Source organism: Bufo gargarizans, chromosome 3 (assembly GCF_014858855.1).
Source record: "Bufo gargarizans isolate SCDJY-AF-19 chromosome 3, ASM1485885v1, whole genome shotgun sequence".
NCBI classification, from domain to species: domain Eukaryota; kingdom Metazoa; phylum Chordata; class Amphibia; order Anura; family Bufonidae; genus Bufo; species Bufo gargarizans.
Window position 1 is genome coordinate 61,580,915 of NC_058082.1, and position 21,756 is coordinate 61,602,670.

At 41.4% G+C, this 21,756-nt stretch overlaps 1 protein-coding gene across 1 annotated transcript; it reads left to right on the top strand.

The window, feature by feature from the left end:
* Positions 1 to 4,281: 4,281 nt before the first annotated feature.
* LOC122931372 (glycoprotein-N-acetylgalactosamine 3-beta-galactosyltransferase 1-like) lies at positions 4,282 to 19,857 on the top strand. Its single transcript, XM_044285443.1, has 2 exons — positions 4,282 to 4,932; positions 19,648 to 19,857. The coding sequence occupies exons 1-2, from the start codon at positions 4,285 to 4,287 to the stop codon at positions 19,855 to 19,857; spliced, it is 858 nt and encodes a 285-aa protein (XP_044141378.1). The 5' UTR covers positions 4,282 to 4,284.
* Positions 19,858 to 21,756: the final 1,899 nt, after the last annotated feature.

Consider the following 21,756-nt stretch of genomic DNA (forward strand, 5'->3'; position numbering starts at 1 on the left):
AAAAAAAAAATATATATATATACATAAAGATGTATTGAGCAGGCACCTTGGCTAGATGCGCCGGGGGGGTCCAGTGACACCCCCACATGCCGGCGATCGCAGAAAACCGCAGGTCTCTGAGGACCCCATAACCCGGAACAGGATGGTGATCTGTGGTGTGATTTTACCCCACCAATCACCATCCTGCGATCCTGAGAGGTGACTGTGACATCACCTCTCAGGATCGCCTCTGATTGGTAGGAGGGCGGGAGATACAAATGATAGCAGCGCTCCTCCCCTGCTCCTTTTGTGTCCTGAGCCCGAGGAGAGAGGAACGCTGCCTGCGCATGTGGAGCATCACCTGATCTGTGCCCCAGCACCCCCATCTTTATCAGCAGGTAATTAGGGAAAGTATAGGGAAATGTTGTGCTAGGCAGGGAAAATAAAGAGAAAGTTAGTGGTAAAAAAAAAGTTTTCTTGCATCACCCTAAGTAGCGTGTCTGGGGTCCACAGCACAGCTGTGTGACCCTAGACCCTCCAGGGGTGCTGCTGTTTGCGTACGCTGACTGTGGCCGGCACTCTTAGCGTCCGGCAACTGTTAGTGCATCGCACACCCCACCGCTGATCAACTTCGGACGGTTGATCAGCGGTTTTGATTTATTTATTTTTTTTCCCATTTTTTTTTCCCCCATTTTTTTTTTTTTTAGTTAGTCTTTTTTTTTTTTTTTTTTTGTCTGTTAGGTTTAGGGTGAGTACGTGAACACCCGTGCTCCACACTCACGCACACCAAATAAAGATTTACACCCACATGCACATACACACGCAGTCACACACTCCCCTATGGCCCGCCGGATGTTCTTGGCCGAGGAGGCATACGCCCAGCTTGCCTCCGAGTCTGAGAGTCCCAGTGAGGACGAGGATGACCTCACTTTCCTGTTGTCATCCGCGTCATCATCTAGCGATGATAATGAGCCCCCAAGGCGGCGGAGCAAGGGGACCGCCATGTTGGGGACCCTGTGGCCCACCCTAGTACGAGCAGAGCGATTTGAGCCCGTGATTTCTGATTTTGTAGGCCAACCAGGAATCCAGATTTCCACAGTGAGCTTCACTGAATGACTGACTTTTTTTAGTCATTTTTTTTTTTCAGTGACCAACTGGTAAATCTAATGGTGGCGCAGACTAACCTGTATGCCCAACAGTTCGTTGCTCAACACCCGGGCTCCTTTTTGGCTAGGCCCGGTGGCTGGACGCCGGTCAGTGCAGCCGAGATGAGGACATTTTGGGGCCTCGTGCTGCATATGGGCCTAGTCAAGAAACCTAGTGTCAGGCATTACTGGAGTGGGGACGTCCTCTACCAGACCCCACTTTCCAGTACGGCCATGACACGCTCCTGGTTTGAGGCCATCCGGAAATGCCTGCATTATTCAGATAATGCAGCATGTCCCCCCCCCCCCCCTCCTCCTGTACAAAATCAGGCCGGTCATCAATCCCTTTTGGGGCAAAATTTGTGCAGGGCTATGTACCTGGAAGGGAGTTGATGAGTCCCTACAGTCTAGTCGCGGTTGATGAGTCTCTCATTGCGTTTAAGGGGAGACTCATTTTCCGCCAGTATGTTCCCTCAAAGCGGGCGAGGTATGGCGTGAAGCTGTACAAACTTAGTGAGAGTACCTCAGGGTACACTTACAAGTTTCTTGTGTACGAGGGACGAGATTCCCGTATTCAACCCCCAGAATGTCCCCCCACTCTGGGTGTTAGCGGGAAACTTGTGTGGGACCTTTTGCACCCACTGCTAGATAAGGGTTACCACCTTAACATGGATAACTTTTATACTACTACTTGATGCAGGTTGCCATGTACAACTCTTTTGTGCTGTCCTGGAGCGCTGGCAACACAGGGACATTCCTTCAGTTCTATGTGGCAGTCCTCACGGCCCTGATCTTTTCCTACCGGGAAAGAGCAGGCCAGAGTACCTCGGGAACTGGAGGCGCCCAGATCGTCCCTGGCCAACACTTTCCAGGTGTGGTCCCCCATACTGGAAAGAAGGGATGAACCCAAAATAGGTGCAGAGTGTGTCACAGGAGGGGGATTCTGAAGGACACCACTACTCAATGTGACACGTGCCCCGATCATCCGGGCCTCTGCATTATTGGTTGCTTCAGGGAGTACCACACTTCCATGGAGTACTAAATTTTTATCCCAATGTAGTCACTGACAATCGGATAAAAAAGCGATGGTTCTCAGACTTGAGACACCCCCAAAAATTGTAAAAACTAAAATAATTAAAATCGATCGATTTAAAATAAAAGCGATCAAAAAGTCACAGCCCCCAAAATAGTGCCAATAAAACCTTCCTCTCATCCCGCAAAAAATGAGCCCCCAAATAAGATAATCTGCAAAAAATAAAATAAAATCACTCTTAGACTTTAGAGACACCCCAAAAAAAATTGGTATCAAAAATGATAATATAGTCTAAAACCTAAATAATTGTAAAAAAAGTTGACTTATTAGGTATCGCCGCGTCCGTAAGAATCTCCTCTATAAAAATACCCTATGACCCAACCCCCAAGATTAACACGGTACAAAAAAAAAACGGTGCCAAAACAGCTTTTTTTGGCACTTTCCATTTCAATCTGTTTTTTCCGGTAGCAAAGCAAGGGTTAACAACCAAACAAAACTTAAAAAGAATATGGCGGGCGCGAATATCTCCATATGTTTGCATGTTCGGCCAAACGACCGCGAAACTACCTCCGGGCTACCGCAAGGCCATCTCTACTCACCCAGCCATTGTTATACTCCAGCGCACTTTATCATTGTTTTATTTTTTTATATTTCCCAATGTTTTGGGGTGTACCCCAATTTTAAGCGACAAAAAAATTTATAAATAAAAAAAAAAAACAGGGTTGGCTACTTCCTCCGCCGCTTCCACCTACACCACCACGTCTACCGCCTCCTCAACCTCCTATTCCATGTGGGCCTCCACCTCCTAGATCAAGATTATTATTTTTACGTATTTTATGTTCTTTTAAGTCATTTCCCTATCAACATTTGTTTGCAGAGCACTTGCCATGCTCTTAACCACATTTTGCTGACTTTTTGCAGCCCTCTAGCCCTTTCCATGACTTTTTAGAGCCATTTTAGTACTCTAAAGTTCGGGTCCCTATTGACTTCAATGGGATTCGGGTTCTGGGTCAAGTTCGGGTCCCAAACTCTAACTTTTTTTGTGAAGTTCAGTCGAACCCGAACATCCAGGTGTCCGCTCAACTCTATTTAGTAGGATTCAGGTGTGCTAAGCCTATATGGCTCTATGCTGGGTTGTAAAGCTAATGACAGACTCCCTTTGAGTTTTACAATGGGGAAGGTGGAAGCCTAAAATTTTGTCCCCATCCATCTTAAAGGGGTTCTCCAGGAATTTTAAAAAGATGATAATACTTAAATATTACTTCATAACATACTCACAAATACCTTGTATTACTTAGAATGGCTTGTTCTGTCTAGGGAGCAATCATTAGGAGAAATAAAATGGCCACCGTCCTATAAGTACACACATAACCTGTACTAATCACACAGGAGGACAAGTTACTTCACCACAATAAGCCAAAGAGCTGCCTCATCTTCCTCTCTGCTCTGCTTGTTAGGAATCATGATCCTGAATACAGGTGAATCTGTGTGGCAATGGAGATGATGAGGAGACATGAGAGGAGGGTGAGGTGTGGCTAATGAGCAGCAACACTTGTATGCAGTCTCCCTTACCACAGCAACACATTACCACAGCCTGTCCTTTCCGTCCTCTCTATACTTCATGTCTCCTCATGAACTAAATTCCCCAGAGATTCATATAAAGTTCTTATCTGTATTCAGGATCATAATCCCTAACAAGTAGAGAGGAGGAGGAGAAGGATGAGGCAGCTCTTTACCTCAGTGTTGTAAAGTAACTTGTCCTCATGTGTGATCAGGACAGGTTTTATGTGAACTAATGGGACATCGGTCATTTTGTTTCCCCTGATTGCTCCCCAGACAAAACAAGCCATTATAAATAGTGAAAAGTATTTGAGAATATAGTTATATGAAGTAATATTTAAGTATGTTTATTTTCTTCATTCCTGGAAAACCCCTTTAAGCCAAGCCTTGAAACTAAACACTATGAATCGCTGCATAGTCATGTGTACTGTAGTAAATGCTTTAAGAAATGTCTGAATTGGATTAACGGGAACTATTGGCTAATGTACCTTTAGAAATTGGAAAAGAAAATGATTGTGATGATTTTTATATTTGCCAATTGTGTATTTTGATGTTGCAGACAGTAACATGAGTGAAGATCTTTCACGCAAGATCCGAGTATTGTGTTGGGTGATGACATCACCAGCTCACTTGGAGTCTAGAACCATTCACGTAAAGAACACATGGACTCGCCACTGCAATAAAATTTTATTCATGAGTTCAACTGCAAGTGAAACCTTCCCAACTATTGGACTAGACGCTAAAGAAGGCAGAGATCAACTCTACTGGAAGACTATACAAGCTTTCCAATATATACATAAACATCACTTTCATGAAGCTGACTGGTTCCTAAAGGCAGATGATGACACCTATGTTGTGGTAGACAATCTACGGTGGATGCTATCCAGCTATACTCCAGACCAGCCAATATACTTTGGCAAGAGGTTTAAACCCTTTCTCAAGCAAGGTTATATGAGTGGTGGAGCTGGTTATGTACTTAGCAAGGAATCCTTGAAACGCTTTATAGACGGGTTCAGAACAGGGATGTGTACTCACAAATCTTCTGTTGAAGATTTGGAATTGGGTGATTGTATGGAGAGGATGGGAGTGATATCTGCTGATACAAGGGACAGTGAAAAAAGAGAGACCTTTCATCCATTTACACCTGAATTTCACATGTCTGAACATGTCAGAGAAGGTTCTTATTATGAATACTGTTTTTATCCTGTCATAGAGGTAAGTCTGAGCTACATGCCTCTTTCAAATCCACATGTTTAGGGTTCATCTATAAAGGAAAGGCAACAAATACAAGCAAATTGCTGGTTGTAAAATCAGGAAAAGATTATAAGATATTGAGGCATCTAGTATTTTACACAGGAAATGTATTGAAGTTGCATAATGTGCATATGGAAAATGGTGGGACTTCAACTCTTGGGCCATTTCTTATATTTTTTTAACTTAAAATATAAAAAACTGTGATAAAAATACAGTACATGTACAGAGGTAAAATACCTTGTGTGTGTGTCATATTTCTACCTCCATTTAAAATTTAGTTGAGTGACATGCATGAAAGCTTATGGTTGTAACAAATTTATTATTGACTTGCATAACAGCTAATTAAGTAGAAAATACAAATGGATGTTTATTTGTCTCAAAAGAAATCCAAGGCTCTCCAGATTTCTGGTCATCTCCTCCGATAACAGATGGCTAAGCCACTGCCAGCTCCATTGCCTATGGCCTGTAACAGCAATGCTCAGTTTGTTGCACAATCCAAAATTTAACAGCCCAAGCACACCAAATGCTTGAAATAACTGCTTTATTAACTTCAACTTTTCTTCATATACAGTCAGGTCCATAAATATTGGGACATCAACACAATTAAATTTTTTTTGCCTCTATACACCACCACAATGGATTTGAAATGAAACGAACAAGATGTGCTTTAACTTCAGACCGTCAGCTTTAATTTGAGTGTATTTACATCCAGATCAGGTGAACGGTATAGGAATTACAACAGTTTGCATATGTGCCTCCCGCTTGTTAAGGGACCAAAAGTAATGGGACATAATAATCATAAATCAAACTTTCACTTCTTAATACTTGGTTGCAAATCCTTTGCAGTCAATTACAGCCTGAAGTCTGGAACTCATAGACATCACCAAACGCTGGGTTTCATCCCTGGTGATGGTCTGCCAGGCCTCTACTGCAACTGTCTTCAGTTCCTGCTTGTTCTTGGGGCATTTTCCCTTCCGTTTTGTCTTCAGCAAGTGAAATGCATGCTCAATTGGATTCAGGTCAGGTCATTGACTTGGCCATTGCATAACATTCCACTTCTTTCCCTTAAAAAACTCTTTTGCAGTATGCTTTGGGTCATTGTCCATCTGCACTGAGAAGCGCCGTCCAATGAGTTCTTTGGCTGAATATGAGCAGATAATATTGCCCGAAACACTTCAGAATTCTGTCAGCAGTCGCATCATCAATAAGTACAGGAGAACCAGTTCCATTGGCAGCCATACATAACCACCCCATGACACTACCACCACCATGCTTTACTGATGATGTGTTATGATTAGGATCATGAGCAGTTTCTTTCCTTCTCCATACTCTTCCCTTCTCTTCCCATCACTCTGGTACAAGTTGATCTTGGTCTCATCTGTCCATAGGATGTTCCAGAACTGTGAAGGCTTTTTTAGATGTTGTTTGGCAAACTCTAATCTGGCCTTCCTGTTTTTGAGGCTCATCAATAGTTTGCATCTTGTGGTGAACCCTCTGTATTCACTCTGGTGAAGTCTTCCCTTGATTGTTGACTTTGACACACATACACCTACCTCCTGGAGAGTGTTCTTGATCTGGCTAACTGTTGTGAAGGATGTTTTCCTCACCAGGGAAAGATTTCTTCGGTCATCCACCACAGTTGTTTTCCGTGGTCTTTCGAGTCTTTTGGTGTTGCTGAGCTCACCGGTGCGTTCCTTCTTTTTAAGAATGTTCCAAACAGTTGTTTTTGCTATCTCTCAAATAGTTTTTTTTGTTTTTTTCAGCCTAATGAAGGCTTGCTTCACTGATGGTGACAGCTCTGAATCTCATCTTGAGAGTTGACAGCAACAGATTCCAAATGCAAATAGCACACTTGAAATGAAATCTGGACCTTTTTATATGCTCATTGTAATTGGGATAATCAGGGAATAACAGACACCTGGACATGGAACACTTAAGAAGCCAATTGTCCCATTACTTTTGGTCCCGTAACAAGTGGGAGGCACATATGCAAACTGTTTTAATTCCTACACCGTTCACCTGATTTGGATGTAAATACCCTCAAATTAAAGCTGACAGTCGGCAGTTAAAGCACATCTTGTTTGTTTCATTTCAAATCCATTGTGGTGGTGTATGGAGCCAAAAATCTTAGAAGTGTGTCAATGTCCCAATATTTATGGACCTGACTGTATAACACTACCGCCTCCGCAGCAGATAGTCCATGTACAAAACACGTGTTGAATAAAGAATCACAAAATGGTGCTATGAATAAGATGGTGGTTCAACTGTTAAATCTTGTCATTCAACATAAAATGGTGAATATATTTCTCTCTTCAGTTTCTGTATTCTCACTTTAAGCTATTTAAGCACTTTATGATCACTCTGAGAGGTATATCTGAGGTTTAACCAATAGTTCTACTTGCTCTACTTGGTTTGCAGTTTGCTCTATACAATTGCTTTGAGCAGTTTGTTCTATATAATTGTTTGAGCACTTTGCAGATTGCAATTTGCAATTTGGTCGCAATTTGGTGGAACTGTAAGTAAACGCATAACTGGTTCAATATACAGTTCTAATCACAATACTAACAATAGGAACATTATATAACTATTCTAAATACCTATTTTGGCCTCTTGTTCCCATAAAACTAAACTCTGACTTCAACTGTGTGTCTGTTCAGCTACTCTCTCTGGTGAATAATGATTCCAGCTAGGGGATTTACCAGACAGGCTGAGTGTAAGATTGGCTATGATTGGTCAAGACTCCTGCTCAGTAACAACAGTTTAACTCTGTTTTCTGTTTGTACCTGCTGTGTGATTGAGCTTACCTTACATTCATATAATGAATCTTAAAGCCATATTATCTTTTCTGCTTTTGTGAACACAATATATAACTGTTACATGACATCCAAAAACATGAAGTCACAGTAAATAACTCTGCTTTTGTCTTTAACTTAAAAACATAGGAACTGTATTAAGGTTATTGGCAGGTCTAGCTGTATACACATATAAGCCATATTAGCAACCTAGGGCAGGTCTTAGCTGGCCAGCTACACTCTATGTTCTTGGTGGTAGGACTTGAACATGAATTTAGGGAATTTTACATCAGGTTCTCAACTCTCAAGTGTCTTTTATCACTCAAGTAGAACAACTGACTTCTGTATAGGACGTTCCAACCTGAGTGGAGTAGTGAGACGTTTTCCATTTTTGTCAAGTTTTGGGTCTCTTATTTGCAACAACACTCTTCTTACTAGTCTGTCTTCATCCTTTTTTAACTCAAATTCTTCTTTCAGAAACTTGCTTACTGATGCTGAAACAACAGCTGCTGTCAGTTCAAGTCTTGGTGTTGTCTGAATACTGGTATGTGCAACTCTGGCCTTCCCAAAAAACAGGGCACAGTGTATCTTTTCTTCTCCTATCACTCTGATGTAGGAGCACTAACCATAACTACTGGCATCTGAAAAGTGATGAAGTTCTATTTTCTTGTACTTTCCGAAATCATGAGATCCAAAACATCTGGGTATCCGAACTTCTCTCAAGTTTTGCAAGTCTCTTATCCAACTCTCCCACCTTGGCCTCAAATTTTCAGATATGGGCTCGTCCCATCCCAACTTTTGTCTGCATAATTCATGTAGTATTTCTCTTGCTTAGAGGATTACTGGGGCCAAGAATCCCAATGGATTATATATAGAAGCCACTGCTTAAAGAATGGTACGTCTAGTTGCAACTTTGTCTTCAATAGATACTTCAAAGAAAAACTTGTCATTCTCTACATTCCATCCCAATCCAAGTACATTCTGGACTGGAAGAGGATCATAATTGACATCTACATTCTTCATTGTTGATGAACGTTCAGAGTCACTGATGGATTCCAGTACCTCTCTGTTTGAGATAAATTTGTGAAGGCGCAGGTTTCCTCTTGCACATAACTCTTGGCTTTCTTTCACTAGTTTGATTCCAGATTCTGTGGACACTAGACTTATGAGACCATCATCTACATAAAAGTTTTTATTCAGAAAATTTGCTGCTGATGGGCAATCCTTTTCATTCTGATTGGCTAGGTACTTCATACCATAATTAGCGCAAAATGGAGACGATGCTGCGCCAAACAAGTGTACTTTCATTCTGCTGGCTCTGAATCTGTATCTCCGTCCTCCCACTATAGGAACCTCAGGAAGTCTCTATCTTTATTCTTCACATGAAACTGGTGGAACATCTTTTCAACATCATACATGACCGCTCGGAATACTTTCTGAATCTACAGAGTACTCCAGGCAGAGTGTTTGTAAGATCTGGTAGATGATAATTCAATACAAAACCATCGTACTTTGCTGAGCAATCAAATACTAATCTAATCTTATCTGGTTTCTTTGAGTGGTAAACACACTTTTTCTTTAGGTCGGTTATTAACTTTCTCTGTGTGTCCTTCTTCAAGGATGCCTTCCATGAATTTCAAATAATCATTCTTGAGTTTGGGATCTCTTCCCATCAGTTTCTTCAAACATTTCAATCTTGCCAGGGCAAAATTTCTGTTATTAGGCAGACGAGGTCATTCTCTAAAAGGTAAGGGCATTTCAAAATGACCTTGTTGATTTATGCTGAATACTTTCTTCTAGAGTGTACGAACTTTGTCTTCTCGGGATACACTTTTTTTTTCTTTAGAACTTATGTCTGCAAAGTTGGATTCAAGGAACTTGATTACTTTCGCTGGACTTACAGTTGGTAACTCTTGGACAGATATTTGATGACACAATCCCGTCACCTGTCTTGAGTTTGCAATCTTCTGTGTTTGAACAGTGTAGGGTTCACCCTTTCCTCCTGTGATTACCTTTCGTGGTACCAAGGCTTCGGGACAATCATGACCTATCAACAGTCCAACACCAAACTCCTTCAGCGGGGACATTTCATGTAATATGACATATAGGTGCTCCAATTTATTGACTGTTTCACAGGTAGGTATGCAATCTCAATCTAGAGGTTGTAATAAGGCGCAAGGGGCCGTCATTGACGGAAGGTATGTGTCACCGAGGTTCCTGGCCTCAGTGAGGTTAGAGCCGGTAATTTCAAGGATCAGCAGCAGCTAGTGCTGATTGACACTGTTTACTGTTAGTATGGCTGTAAAGCCGATCCGGGCCGGCTCTTACTGGGAGTAGCCAAAGTGCTAGGTGGGTGGCTACTCCCCACGTTCCAGGCCAGGTCTTTACTGGCCTATATCAAACCCGGCCAGCAGTCTCAGCTTGGTGTGGATTACTCCTCTCTTACAGTGTTCTGTCAGTCTCTGTGTTTGGGAACTGAGAACTTGCGCCGTGCTAAAGGGCTGAGAGACGCCTGCTGGGAAACAGGCCCTAAAGCCTGCTATGACCAGGTGAAGGCATTTGTTCTGTGGACTTTTTATGGTGTGAACGAACACCAAGACTGCAAACCGTTACTTTTTAGTTTTTCCTTATGTGTGAATAAAATACTGAACTGTTTAAGTTAAAAACTTTGTGGTTGCCTCTGTACTGCGTCAGCTAGCCTGTCTACCAGAGTAAATCCCCAGAAGGTATATCGTCTTTTGTATGAGCTGGAGGTAGATCTAATGTGAAGTTTGAATGAAGTTCCTTTAACTTTCAGTCCTTTGACCCTTTGACTGTTCACTAATTTGTGTCTCCCCGTCATTGTGGTGAGTTTGAGCTTCACTGGTTCTGTAGCCACTTGTAATTTCTTGCAGATTTCTTGATCAATGAAGGTGACATCACTCTGGGCATCCAGTAGCGCATAGGTGTATACCTCCTTGTTCCTCCTTTTAGGATTTGAAATGCACACTGGTACAACCTTTGATGTGCCGTTGCTTTCTCCCTCCCTCACTCTGTAAGAGAATACCAATACTTTATTTTCTCCCTCAGTATCTTTAGGTATTGAGGATTTATCTTTCTTTGGACGTTCCTCATGTAGTGGTGTAGGATGGTGTCCTTTGCAAATGCTGCATGTGGCCCTTTTTCTTACACTCCTTAGTAACATGGCCTTTTCTTAGACATCCAAAACACAGTTGGATATCAAGTATAAACCTATTCTTTTCATCTGGGGACTTCTCGTTCAATTGTTGGCACTTGTTTATGGAGTGGTTCTCTCCACAGAACATACATTTGAAGTTAGTCTGAAGATTTGTCGGTTCTGTCTCTCTACTGATCCCAGTAGTGACTTTGAACTTGCTCTTGTAGGTATCTGGACCTTTAGCTGCTGCGTTGGTTGCAAAGCTAGTTCCTCTTGTGCATCTTATCTCTTTTGCTGGCCTTTCTTCTAAGGATTTTAAGACGTAAGATTATGTTACTGGATTACATGCTATCCATGCTTCCTTATTTACGAACTCAGAGAACTCTTTAAAACTTAAAAAAAAAGTTCTTGCCTAGATCTAACTGTTCAGTCACATAGCGATTCCATCTAGAAGCCACTTCTTCAGGTAGCTCAGTTGGCATCCTGTGTTTTAGATAGTTGTTCAGTACTTCCAGTCCTTGAACATGTGGGATGGTATTGCTGCATGCTTACAGGAAGTCACCATACTTATGGAGTCTGAAGTGTTCTTTAGAACCTATTTTAGGCCAGTTATTCAGTTTCTCTCTAAAGCCTCTTTGTACTAAGAAAGGATGACCATATCTTGCATTCAATTTTTCCCAAGCTTTCTTGTAGGTTTCTTCGTCTCTTCTATAGAAGTTACCTTCAAGAACTTCCTTTGCTTCCCCACCAACATTTTTCTGAAGGTAGAATAACTTGTCAACTGGACTGAAGCAATGATGCTCAATGATTATTTCAAAACTTGCTTTCCACTCTATGAACTTCAGTACGTCTCCTGAAAATACAGTAGGTTCCAGAATGGGAAGTCTAGCTAGGACTGTTCTCTGTTGTCTTGCTGGGACAATGGTTGTAACACTCTCCTGAGCATTGCCGTGACATCTAGGGATATAATCTTCCGGTTCTATTTTCTCACTTAGTTCTAAATTATTTCTTTATCTTTTCTGCCTCTTCACTTAGTACAGGTTTGAAGCTATGACTACTCTGATTCATATCCTCTTCGTATACTCAGATTCTGGCTTCTATGATCTTAACTTCTTTCTGCCTTTCCAGATTTTTCATCTGTTGATGTTGCGCCTCAATGGCAGCTTCCATCTCTATTTCAGCTCTCTTGACAGCAAGTTGTTCAACCAATTTCTTTCTTTTGGAGTACTTGAGGACTCTGATATGTGGCTGGCACTTCTGCTAGTAAAGGAAGTCCCACTTGAGATTGTGGTTCCACCTAAGTATTTAGCATAGCCTCATAAAAAGCTTGTTCATTCTAATTCTTACTTTAACTTCATCATAAATAGCTGCAGATGAAAGTTCTCTCATGAGCTTTACTAAATCTTTAGTGACTGCAGTACATGTGTCCATGTTCCTTACTCCTGGGAAGGTGTTGTAGATGACCGCAGGTTGACATATGCTGCTATTAGCTCTGATTCAGTCTCTACCATATCACTCAAGTTCCTTCTTATACTTTCTTGCTATAGCTTTCTGCAAATGTCTTTAATGTATAATTTCCACCTCTCATACATTCGGGCAAATCTTTTCTCTTTTGATGCTGCTTCTTGCTCCAAATTTTCCAGCATCTGTGAGGTCGGTTTTCTGGCATGTGATAAACGTCTTAGTTCATCTGCTTGGGCTATATTTGTTTGAGGCAAGACTAATGCTGCATCAGACTCTTCTACCTCAGACAGGTTCCCTTGCTCTTCAACTTCTACTCTATCTATCTTCGCATCCTCTAATGGTGGCATGGTAATACTAGGCTCAGACATTTTACTTTAAATACTATAACAATCAATACGAATAATAAGATGCCTCTCACTTTAAATGCAATATTGACAAATGCAGAAATAAATGACTTTCACTTTAAATGTCACAGCGATAAATGTAGGCAATAAATGACTTTCACTTTAAATACTTTAGAGTCCATAAACTACAGTCTTTTGTTTTACTTTAATGTCTTTTATTCCTGAACACGGAAAATGTCTCATTACGCCAAAACCTATGTGCAGTGATAAGTACAGATGTAGCAGGGTTAGCACTCAAGCTTTTAAAGGGCTTCTGTCACCCCACTAAACTCTTTTTTATTTTATTTTTATATATTATTTTTTTTGGCTTCTTATAATCCCTATACAGCGATATATGAATACATAATGTTATTAGTCATTTTGGTTCAGTAGATCATGAATAAAACATACTTTTATAATATGTAAATCACCTGTCTACCAGCAAGTAGGGCGGCTACTTGCTGGTAGCAGCCGCATCCTCCTATCATATAGACACCCCCTCCGCATGTTCATTGACAGGGCCAGCGAATGCAATCGTCCTCTGGCTGGCCCTGTCTGCTACCAAGATCTCGCGCCTGCGCCGTAACGATATTCAGTTGGCGCAGGCGTACTGAGAGGAGGCCGCTCGCTCGGCCGCTCCATCCTCAGTGCGCCTGGTGTAGATGTGACGTCATAGGCGCACTGAGGATGGAGCGGCTGAGCGAGCGTCCTCCTCTCAATGCGCCAGCGCCAACTGAATACCGTTACGGCGCAGGCGCGAGATCTTGGTAGTAGACAGGGCCAGCCAAAGGACGATCGCATTCGCTGGCCCTGTCAATCAACATGCGGAGGGGGCGTCTATATGATAGGAGGATGCTGCTGCTACCAGCAAGTAGCCGCCCTACTTGCTGGTAGACAGGTGATTTACATATTATAAAAGTAAGTTTGATTCATGATCTACTGAACCAAAATGACTAATAACATTATGTGGGGTTTAGTGAGGTGACCGAAGCCCTTTAAATCAAATTTATTAACTCATCGCGTTATCTTAAGACAAAAGCCATTGAAGGTGTTTGCTTAACTTACTTAGTTTAGATAACACGTCTCATAAATCATGAGTGTTAACTCTACTACATCCGTAATAAAAGGAAAGTTCTGACCTTATTCTGAAAAGCAGGAACAAATGTCAGTCTTAAAGGAGATGTGTCTTTTCTTGATGTATTGCAATGCTTGCGCTGACTTGCGATGCTCTGTGCTGACTTGCGATGCTCTGTGCTGACTTGCGATGCTCTGTGCTGACTTGCGATGCTCTGTGATGACTTGCGATGCACTGGCTTCGATATGCTGCTTGCAGGCTTTGGGCCTAGTGGTGGGAAACTAGCTGGCTGCAGTACGTGGCCTTTTCATGGATAGCACTGGGGGCATTCTAGCTCTGGACTTTGGCCTCCCACAATGTGTATCTTTCTCTCTCTAGGGATCGCGGGAGGGTTGGCGCTCTTTCTCTGACTTTCTTGCCTTTGCCATTCTGCCACTTTAAGGGTCGGCTGCAGTTTGACTAATGCACACATTCTATGGCCTCTGTGGTAGCTCAGCTGAGGTGTCTTTGCTTGCTTACTCAGTGAACAGTTTCCGCACGACTGTATATGCTGGCCCTCCACTGCTCTAATGCGCTCTTTTCTGTGCAAGTTGAGGAGCACTATCGCTTCGCCCTCTGAGGGTAATAGTTTCACTGTAGCAGGCACAGCACTATGAAGTGCCTTTTGCTCTGTGGCATTAGAAGAATTTTGATATCTCTAACTTTTTTAGTCCAACTAGACTGTCTGTTGCTCTGCAATTCTTCTAGTGGAGTTCTATGGAAACAGTAGGTTTAAAGAGCACACCAAATGCTTGAAATAACTGCTTTATTAACTTCAACTTTTTTTTCATATACAACACTGCCACCTCCGCAGCAGATAGTCCATGTTCAAAACACTTGTTTAACAATGTATCACAAAATGGCTGTATGTGTCACGAGGGTGTCAAGAGCCATGTCTGACTCCGTTATACCCGGGGTCAGGAAGTCGCAGCGGGTGGCTGCGCGCTCTATGTCTAAAGATCACGTTGTTTCTTAGTGATTGTTTTCTGTGTTTGCCTTGCAATCCTTTTTGTCTCACTCAGGGATCCGTAGCTTCTCCTCCTCAGCTGTTTCTTGTCTGCCACTCCCAACCTCCTTATATTCTCCTCTCACACTTCTCTAGTTGCCAGTTATAGAGCTTCCTGCCTGGACTTCTATACTGACCCACTGGAGCTGTGAATCCTGGTTGTTGTTCCAGAGTGCTACCCTCCAGATCCCTGTTGGGCTTTTTGTTGTCTCCTGTTGTCGCCCACCTGGGATTATATGTTGAGTCTGTATTGTCTGTCCTCCCCTTGGTGTTTTCCTTTAGAGCTAGTGGTGCGGACTAGTGTTCCCACCGCCCTGTTCACTATCTAGGGCTCATCTTAGGGAAAGCCAGGGTTTTAGGCACGTGATCGGCGTACGGGTGAGGAACCTGTCTAGGGACGTCAGGGCAGCCAGGTGCCAGCCGCAAGGTGAGTCAGGGGTCACCACCTTCCCTCTCACTTGGGCAGGGCCTTCCTCTTTCCCTCCCTCTGTGTCACGTATGTGATGGTCACGCCGATCGTGATAGTATGATTAAAATGGTGGTTCAACTGCTCAATCTTGTCATTCAGCATAAAATGGTGGATATATTTCTCTCTCGAGTATCTGTACTGTCACTTCAAGTTATTTAAGCTCTTTATGATCTCTCTGAGAGGTATATCTTGAGGTCTAACTAATAGTTCCACTTGCAGTATGCAGTTAGCAGTGACTATTTGCAGATTGGTTGAGTATGATCTGGTATGGTTGTATACAATTTGGATTGCAATATGGCATTTAAATGCTTGCAATTGTATGCTTGCAATTTGAATTTGGCAATTTTTAATTTGCAGTTGGTGAAACTGTAAGTAAACACATATATATCTAGTTCAGTATACAGTTCGAAACACAATACTAACATCAGGAACATTATATAACTGTTTTAAATACCTGTTTTGGCCTCTTGTTCCCAAAAAAATGGACTCTCAGTGGAGTGAATGTCTCTTCAGCTCCTGTCTCTGGTGAATAATGATTCTAGCAGCAGGAGCTGGGAAATTCCCAGGCAGGCTGTGTGTGAGGCTGGCTGTGATTTGTGAAAACTCTTGCTGTGTGAGAAGCTGGCTGTGATTGGTCTAGACTTTTGCCCAGCAACAACAGATTAACACTATGCTTTCTTTTTCTGCTGTGTCGCTGAGCTTACCTTACAAAATGAATCTTAAAAGCATATTGTCCTTTTCTGCTTCTGTGAACACAAAATATAACAGTTATATGACATCCAAAACATTAACTCCTTAAGGACACAGCCTTATTTCACCTTAAGGACCAGGCCATTTTTTGCAAATCTGACCAGTGTCACTTTAAGTGGTGATAACTTTAAAACGCTTTGACTTATCCAGGCCATTCTGAGATTGTTTTTTCGTCATCAATTGTACTTCATGACCCTGGTAAAATGAAGTAAAAAAAAATCACACGGCAGGGCACAGAAGGAAAGGAATGCCATACGGTTATTGGAAGGCAGATTTTTTTATTTATTTATTTTTTTTTTTTACACCATGTCCCATTTAAAGCCCCCCGGATGCACCCCTAGACTAGAAACTCCAAAAAAGTGCCCCCATTTTAGAAACTACGGGATAGGGTGGAAGTTTTTTTGGTACTAGTTTACGGTACATATGATTTTTGGTTGCTCTATATTACACTTTTTGTGAGGCAAGATAACAAGAAATAGCTGTTTTTGCACCGTTTTTATTTTTTGTTATTTACAAAATTCATCTGACAGGTTAGATCATGTGGTATTTTTGAATCCCAGGTTGTCACGGATGCGGCGATACCTAATATTTATACTTTTATTTTATTATTTCTGTAAGTTTTACACAATGATTTCATTTTTGAAGCAAAAAAATCATGTTTTAGTGTTTCCATAGTCTGAGAGCCATAATTTTTTCAGTTCTTGGGCGATTATTTTAAGTAGGGTCTCATTTTTTGCGGGATGAGATGACTGGCACTTTTTTGGGGTGCATATGACTTTTTGATCGCTTGCTATTACACTTTTTGTGATGTAAGGTGAAAAAAAATTGTTTTATTTAGCACAGTTTATTTTTTTTTTTATGGTGTTCATCTGAGGGGTTAGGTCATGTGATATTTTTATAGAGCCAGTCGATACAGACGTGGCGATACCTAATATGTATACTTCTTTTTTTTATTTATGTAAGTTTTACCCAATAACAGCTTTTTTAAAAGCAAAAAAAAAGATGTTTTAGTGTCTCCATATTCTGAGCCATAGTTTTTTTTATTTTTTGGGCGATTGTCTCAGGTAGGGGCTCATTTTTTGCGGGATGAGGTGACAGATTGGTACTATTTTGGTGGGCAAACACCTTTTTGATCGCTTGCTGTTGTACTTTTTGTGATGTAAGGTGACAAATTGTTTATTTAGCACAGTTTTTTTTTTTTACGGTGTTCATCTGAGGGGTTAGGTCATATGATATGTTTATAGAGCCGATTGATACGAACGCGGCGATACCTAATATGTATACTTTTTTTCCCCCCTATTTTTTACCAATTTTTTTTAACTATTTGGGGAAAATGACGTTTTTGTTTATTTTTACTTGAAACTTTTAATTTTTTGGGGGGAAAACTTTATTTTTTCAACTTTTTTCACTGAATTTTTTGTCCCACTTTGGGACTTGAACTTTTAGGTGTCTAATCCTTTACAATGCATTCCAATACTTCTGTATTGGAATGCATTGGCTGTATGAGTAATACAGTGTATTACTCATACAGCTTCCGGGGCCTGATCGGAAATACACATGGCGTACAGGTACACCCTGTGTCCTTAAGTAACAGGACATAAGGGTGCACCTGTACGCCCTGTGTCCTGAAGAGGTTAAAGATATAGTAAATAACTCTGCTTTTGTCTTTAACACATAAACATAGGAACTGTATTAAGGTTATTAGCAGGTTTAGCTGTATACACATATAAGGCTACACTAGCAACCTAGGACAGGTCTTAGCTGGCCAGCTACAGCAGTTCCTGGGTCATGCCAACTAAACATGGTGTCAGGAGAACCCGCCGATTCCTGGCTGTGTGTATCTGTTGTCACCTGAGATAAAGTTGAAGAGTGAGTCATCCATTCCAGTATAGCTGGATTTTTGGTGAAAACACAACCGCTGGGTGACAGTGGCCTGTTGCTGTGGCTGCTACCAATCCCCCTTCCTCTGCTGCTACATTTGCCGGTTACAACAACATTTTGCCACTGCCCATTCCTTTGGAGGGCCCAGGCAACTGTCTATTGGCCAGAGTGTACAGTAACTGTATCAGTAATGTAATATGAATGTGGCAGCAGTTAAACAAGATGCACGTGGCGATATGTTAGACCACCCTTTAATACTGAGTCTGATGCACAGTAAGTCTATGTAATAAATAGATGAAATAAGAATGTGGTAGCAGTTCAACAAGATAAATGCAGCAATATATTAGACTGTAATTATCACTATTGAACTGAGTGTGCCTTATTGTAGTTATTTTAAAACATAACTTTTATTTCATCTAATTTTTTGAATATTGTGACACTATATTAAAACAATGCTGTTGATGCACTGCTTTATTGGAAGGGTGTCGGGTATATCTGGCAGCTCTAGTCCCATTGGTCAGGCGGCAGTTCTTACCCTAAATTAGCTAGTCAGAGAGAGCTGGGAGAACCCTAACAGGCTGTATTCCGGGCACCCTCCCTTAGAAGGGCGACCCACAGCCGCTGGAACCTCAGCTTTATAGCGGTTAAGCCCTGACAAATAGTCCTTCCTCAAAATTGCCCGACCAGTAGGGTTCTCCCAGCTCTCTCTGACTAGCTAATTTAGGGAAAGAACCTAGGCCGAGCAATCCGCAGAAACAAAGTGTCTAAAGTGACCCCTCTGACAAACTGCCGCTTGACCAATGGGACTAGAGCTGCCAGATATACCTGACACCCTTCCAATAAAGCAGTGCCTCAACAGCATTGTTTTAATATAGTGTCACAATATTCTAAAAATTAGATGAAATAAAAGTTATGTTTTGAAAGAACTACAATAAGGCACACTCAGTTCAATAGTAATAATTAAGTACACCTCTGAGTAATTATACACTGGGCCACAACTACTGAATCCCTGACTATATATCTACTAATATATTAGACTGCCCTTTAATAATGAGTCTGACGCACAGTAACTTTATGTACAAAATAACAGATTAACTAAGAATGTGACAGCAGTTGAACAAGATGCATGCGGTGATTACACTCAACCTGCAGTGTCCCTGCTATCTCCTTATGCTCTCTTTACAGTCTTCAAAAACTCTCCCTATGATCTCCCTGTCCTGTCTCTGCACTGCCCCTGCACTCTGCCTCTACCAGTATTCTTTTTTAAACTGTTTTCTGCAACACTGTCCATAGCGCATAAGCACTTATCCTGTCCCTCCCTAAGCTCAGCTCACAGTGAAATGGTGGAGACCGCGCTGTCTGAGGCTTTTATAGGGTTGTGGACATCACTGCGGACTGACCATTTTAGAAAAATTTGATTCGTTGCCACAAAAAAAGCGAGGAAATTCGAATTCGTGGCAAATCAAACTTCTGATCAAATTCTACTTGAAATGCTTTGATTCACTCAACACTAAATCCAAGTTTTATATAAAAATTTTATGTACCTGCTGAAGTTTTTTTTATTTTACCACAGTATCTTCTTAGTTCCCCAACTCTTTCAATGTTTTTTTTCTGAATATGCTTCATTTCTTATTATAACTTTCTTTATTATTCTTCCCAGGGTCCTCAATGCTGTTCCGACCTGGCCATATCTTATCACTATGTTGATGCTGAGCTCATGCACACCTTAGAGTATTTGACCTACAATCTGAGAGCATATGGATATCAGTATCGTTTCCAACCCCCATTGCCAGAAATATTCCTCAGACGACAAAATTCCAGTGCAAATGTTTCTGAAACAGTAGAACCACTGGCGACGACTACAAAATAATATGTATGAAGACTAACAATGACAATATGTGGAGCACTTCCAGTTTTCCTCTTGGAATGCCTCCTACTGCATTTATCTCTGTGAACAGACTTGAAATTATTTTTATGATATACATTGCTTTGGTAAAGTATTTCCTCAATTCCTGTTCCGATTCATTTTGCACAAATAATTTCTAAACATATAATATTAAGTGTCAGTGTAACAAATCTGCACTAGTAAATTGCACTCATAATTTAGTTTTAACATTACTGTATATGGCATTAAAAAGCCGGTTGTCAAATATTTTTAGAGAGATTGTTTTGAGATAAGTTATACAATATTTGCTGTATGTGCAATAGACTTTAGAATAACACTAATTTGTACTAATAGTAATCAGTGATAAGCGTAAATATTTGGGCGAATATTCGTCATATATTCGAGAATTTGTGATCTTCAGTCATTATTTTCTTGATTGCGAAAATTGTCAAACGAAAAATTTGCGATAAAAATTCACGATACGAAAATTTGCGATCAACACTACTCCTAAAGTCAAACATATTGTAGCTTTCTCATTGGCCCACAAGCTAGAAGCAGTGAGGGATCATGGGTACTGATGAAAAAAAATCTAGAATATTCGCGATTACGAAGATACAGCACTATATTCTAGATATTCATGAATTCTTAAAGTGCCAATATTCGCAATAAAAATTTGCGACAAGAATGTTTTCGATTAACACTAATATAATTACGAATTTAATAACTAATACTATTTTATTTACAGTTTGTGTACTAATGTCTATACAGGCTGGGAGTCTGAGAACAAAAGATGGACACAAATTTGTTCTCTGGCCTTGAGATGTTGATGACAATATGAGATAGGTGTGGATCCTACACCCGGAACACCCACCGATTTAGCTGTTTCAGGCTTCTATGGAGCTGGAAAGTATAGATGGAGGCAGACAGCTCTGCACACTGTGTAGTGGCCGTGCCCCGGTACTGCAGCACAACTGCCATTTACTGTAAGTGAACAGAAGATGAACTTTAGTATGCCAGTGCCAGAAACTACAGAGTCTAGAGTCTTCTGCTCCTGTTCTATACACTGTTAGTTTCCTCCACTGTGGGCCAAAACACCTGATCGGTGAGGATGCCAACTGTGGAACCCCCACCAATCCTGACAAGTCATACATACACATTTATTAAGCTGAGATACACCTAAATTAGGCATAATTCAGGCACATATAGCAGAGCAACGGTTAGTAGGCCCGTCTCGGTCACCATTTTCAACATCTGTTTTAGACATAGGAAAAGGTCTAAATATAAGACTGCGGTCTTTCATTTAGAAGTATGTAAAAGGATGGTCAGCACCCGATTCACTATGCGTCGGCCCGGGAAGGAGACACAATGTAACAAACTCCCAGCGGATGCTTTGTATAGCTCACGTCCAGCCTTCGTCAGCCACTCTATGGATGTATACTCCATGACAATAAAATGATTATATGAATTGACTATATGAAGCATCCGCTGGGAGTTTGTTACATTGTTTCATTTAGAACTGGCACTGGATGTGCCGAAGTTATGGAGAGCTGAACCCAGACACTCACAATTTCACCCAGGCAGCCCCCTGATATGAGCTTTGGAGCTGTATCGCACAGGGCAAGGGCTTTTTTTATTTATAATAACACACTGCTGGGCACCCTAGCTGTTTTACAGTCTAGGGCAGTGATGGCTACCCTTGGCACTCCAGCTGTGGTGAACCTACGACTCCCAGCAGCCAAGCAAGGGGGGCATCTTGGGTGTTGTAGTTTTACCACAGCTGGAATGCCAAGGTTAGCCATCACTGGTCTAGGGCAACGCTAAAGCCCGCCCATTAGTGCCGGTGACGTCACCGGCTCACTGCTGGGCAGAAGCCTCCACCTAGCA

Bases quoted from the DNA above. Each gene is read 5' to 3' on its own strand.
- LOC122931372 (XM_044285443.1), top strand. From the start codon at position 4,285: ATGAGTGAAGATCTTTCACGCAAGATCCGAGTATTGTGTTGGGTGATG. The intron at 4,933-19,647 runs GTAAGTCTGAGC...TATTCTTCCCAG, and splicing joins GTTTTTATCCTGTCATAGAG to GGTCCTCAATGCTGTTCCGA.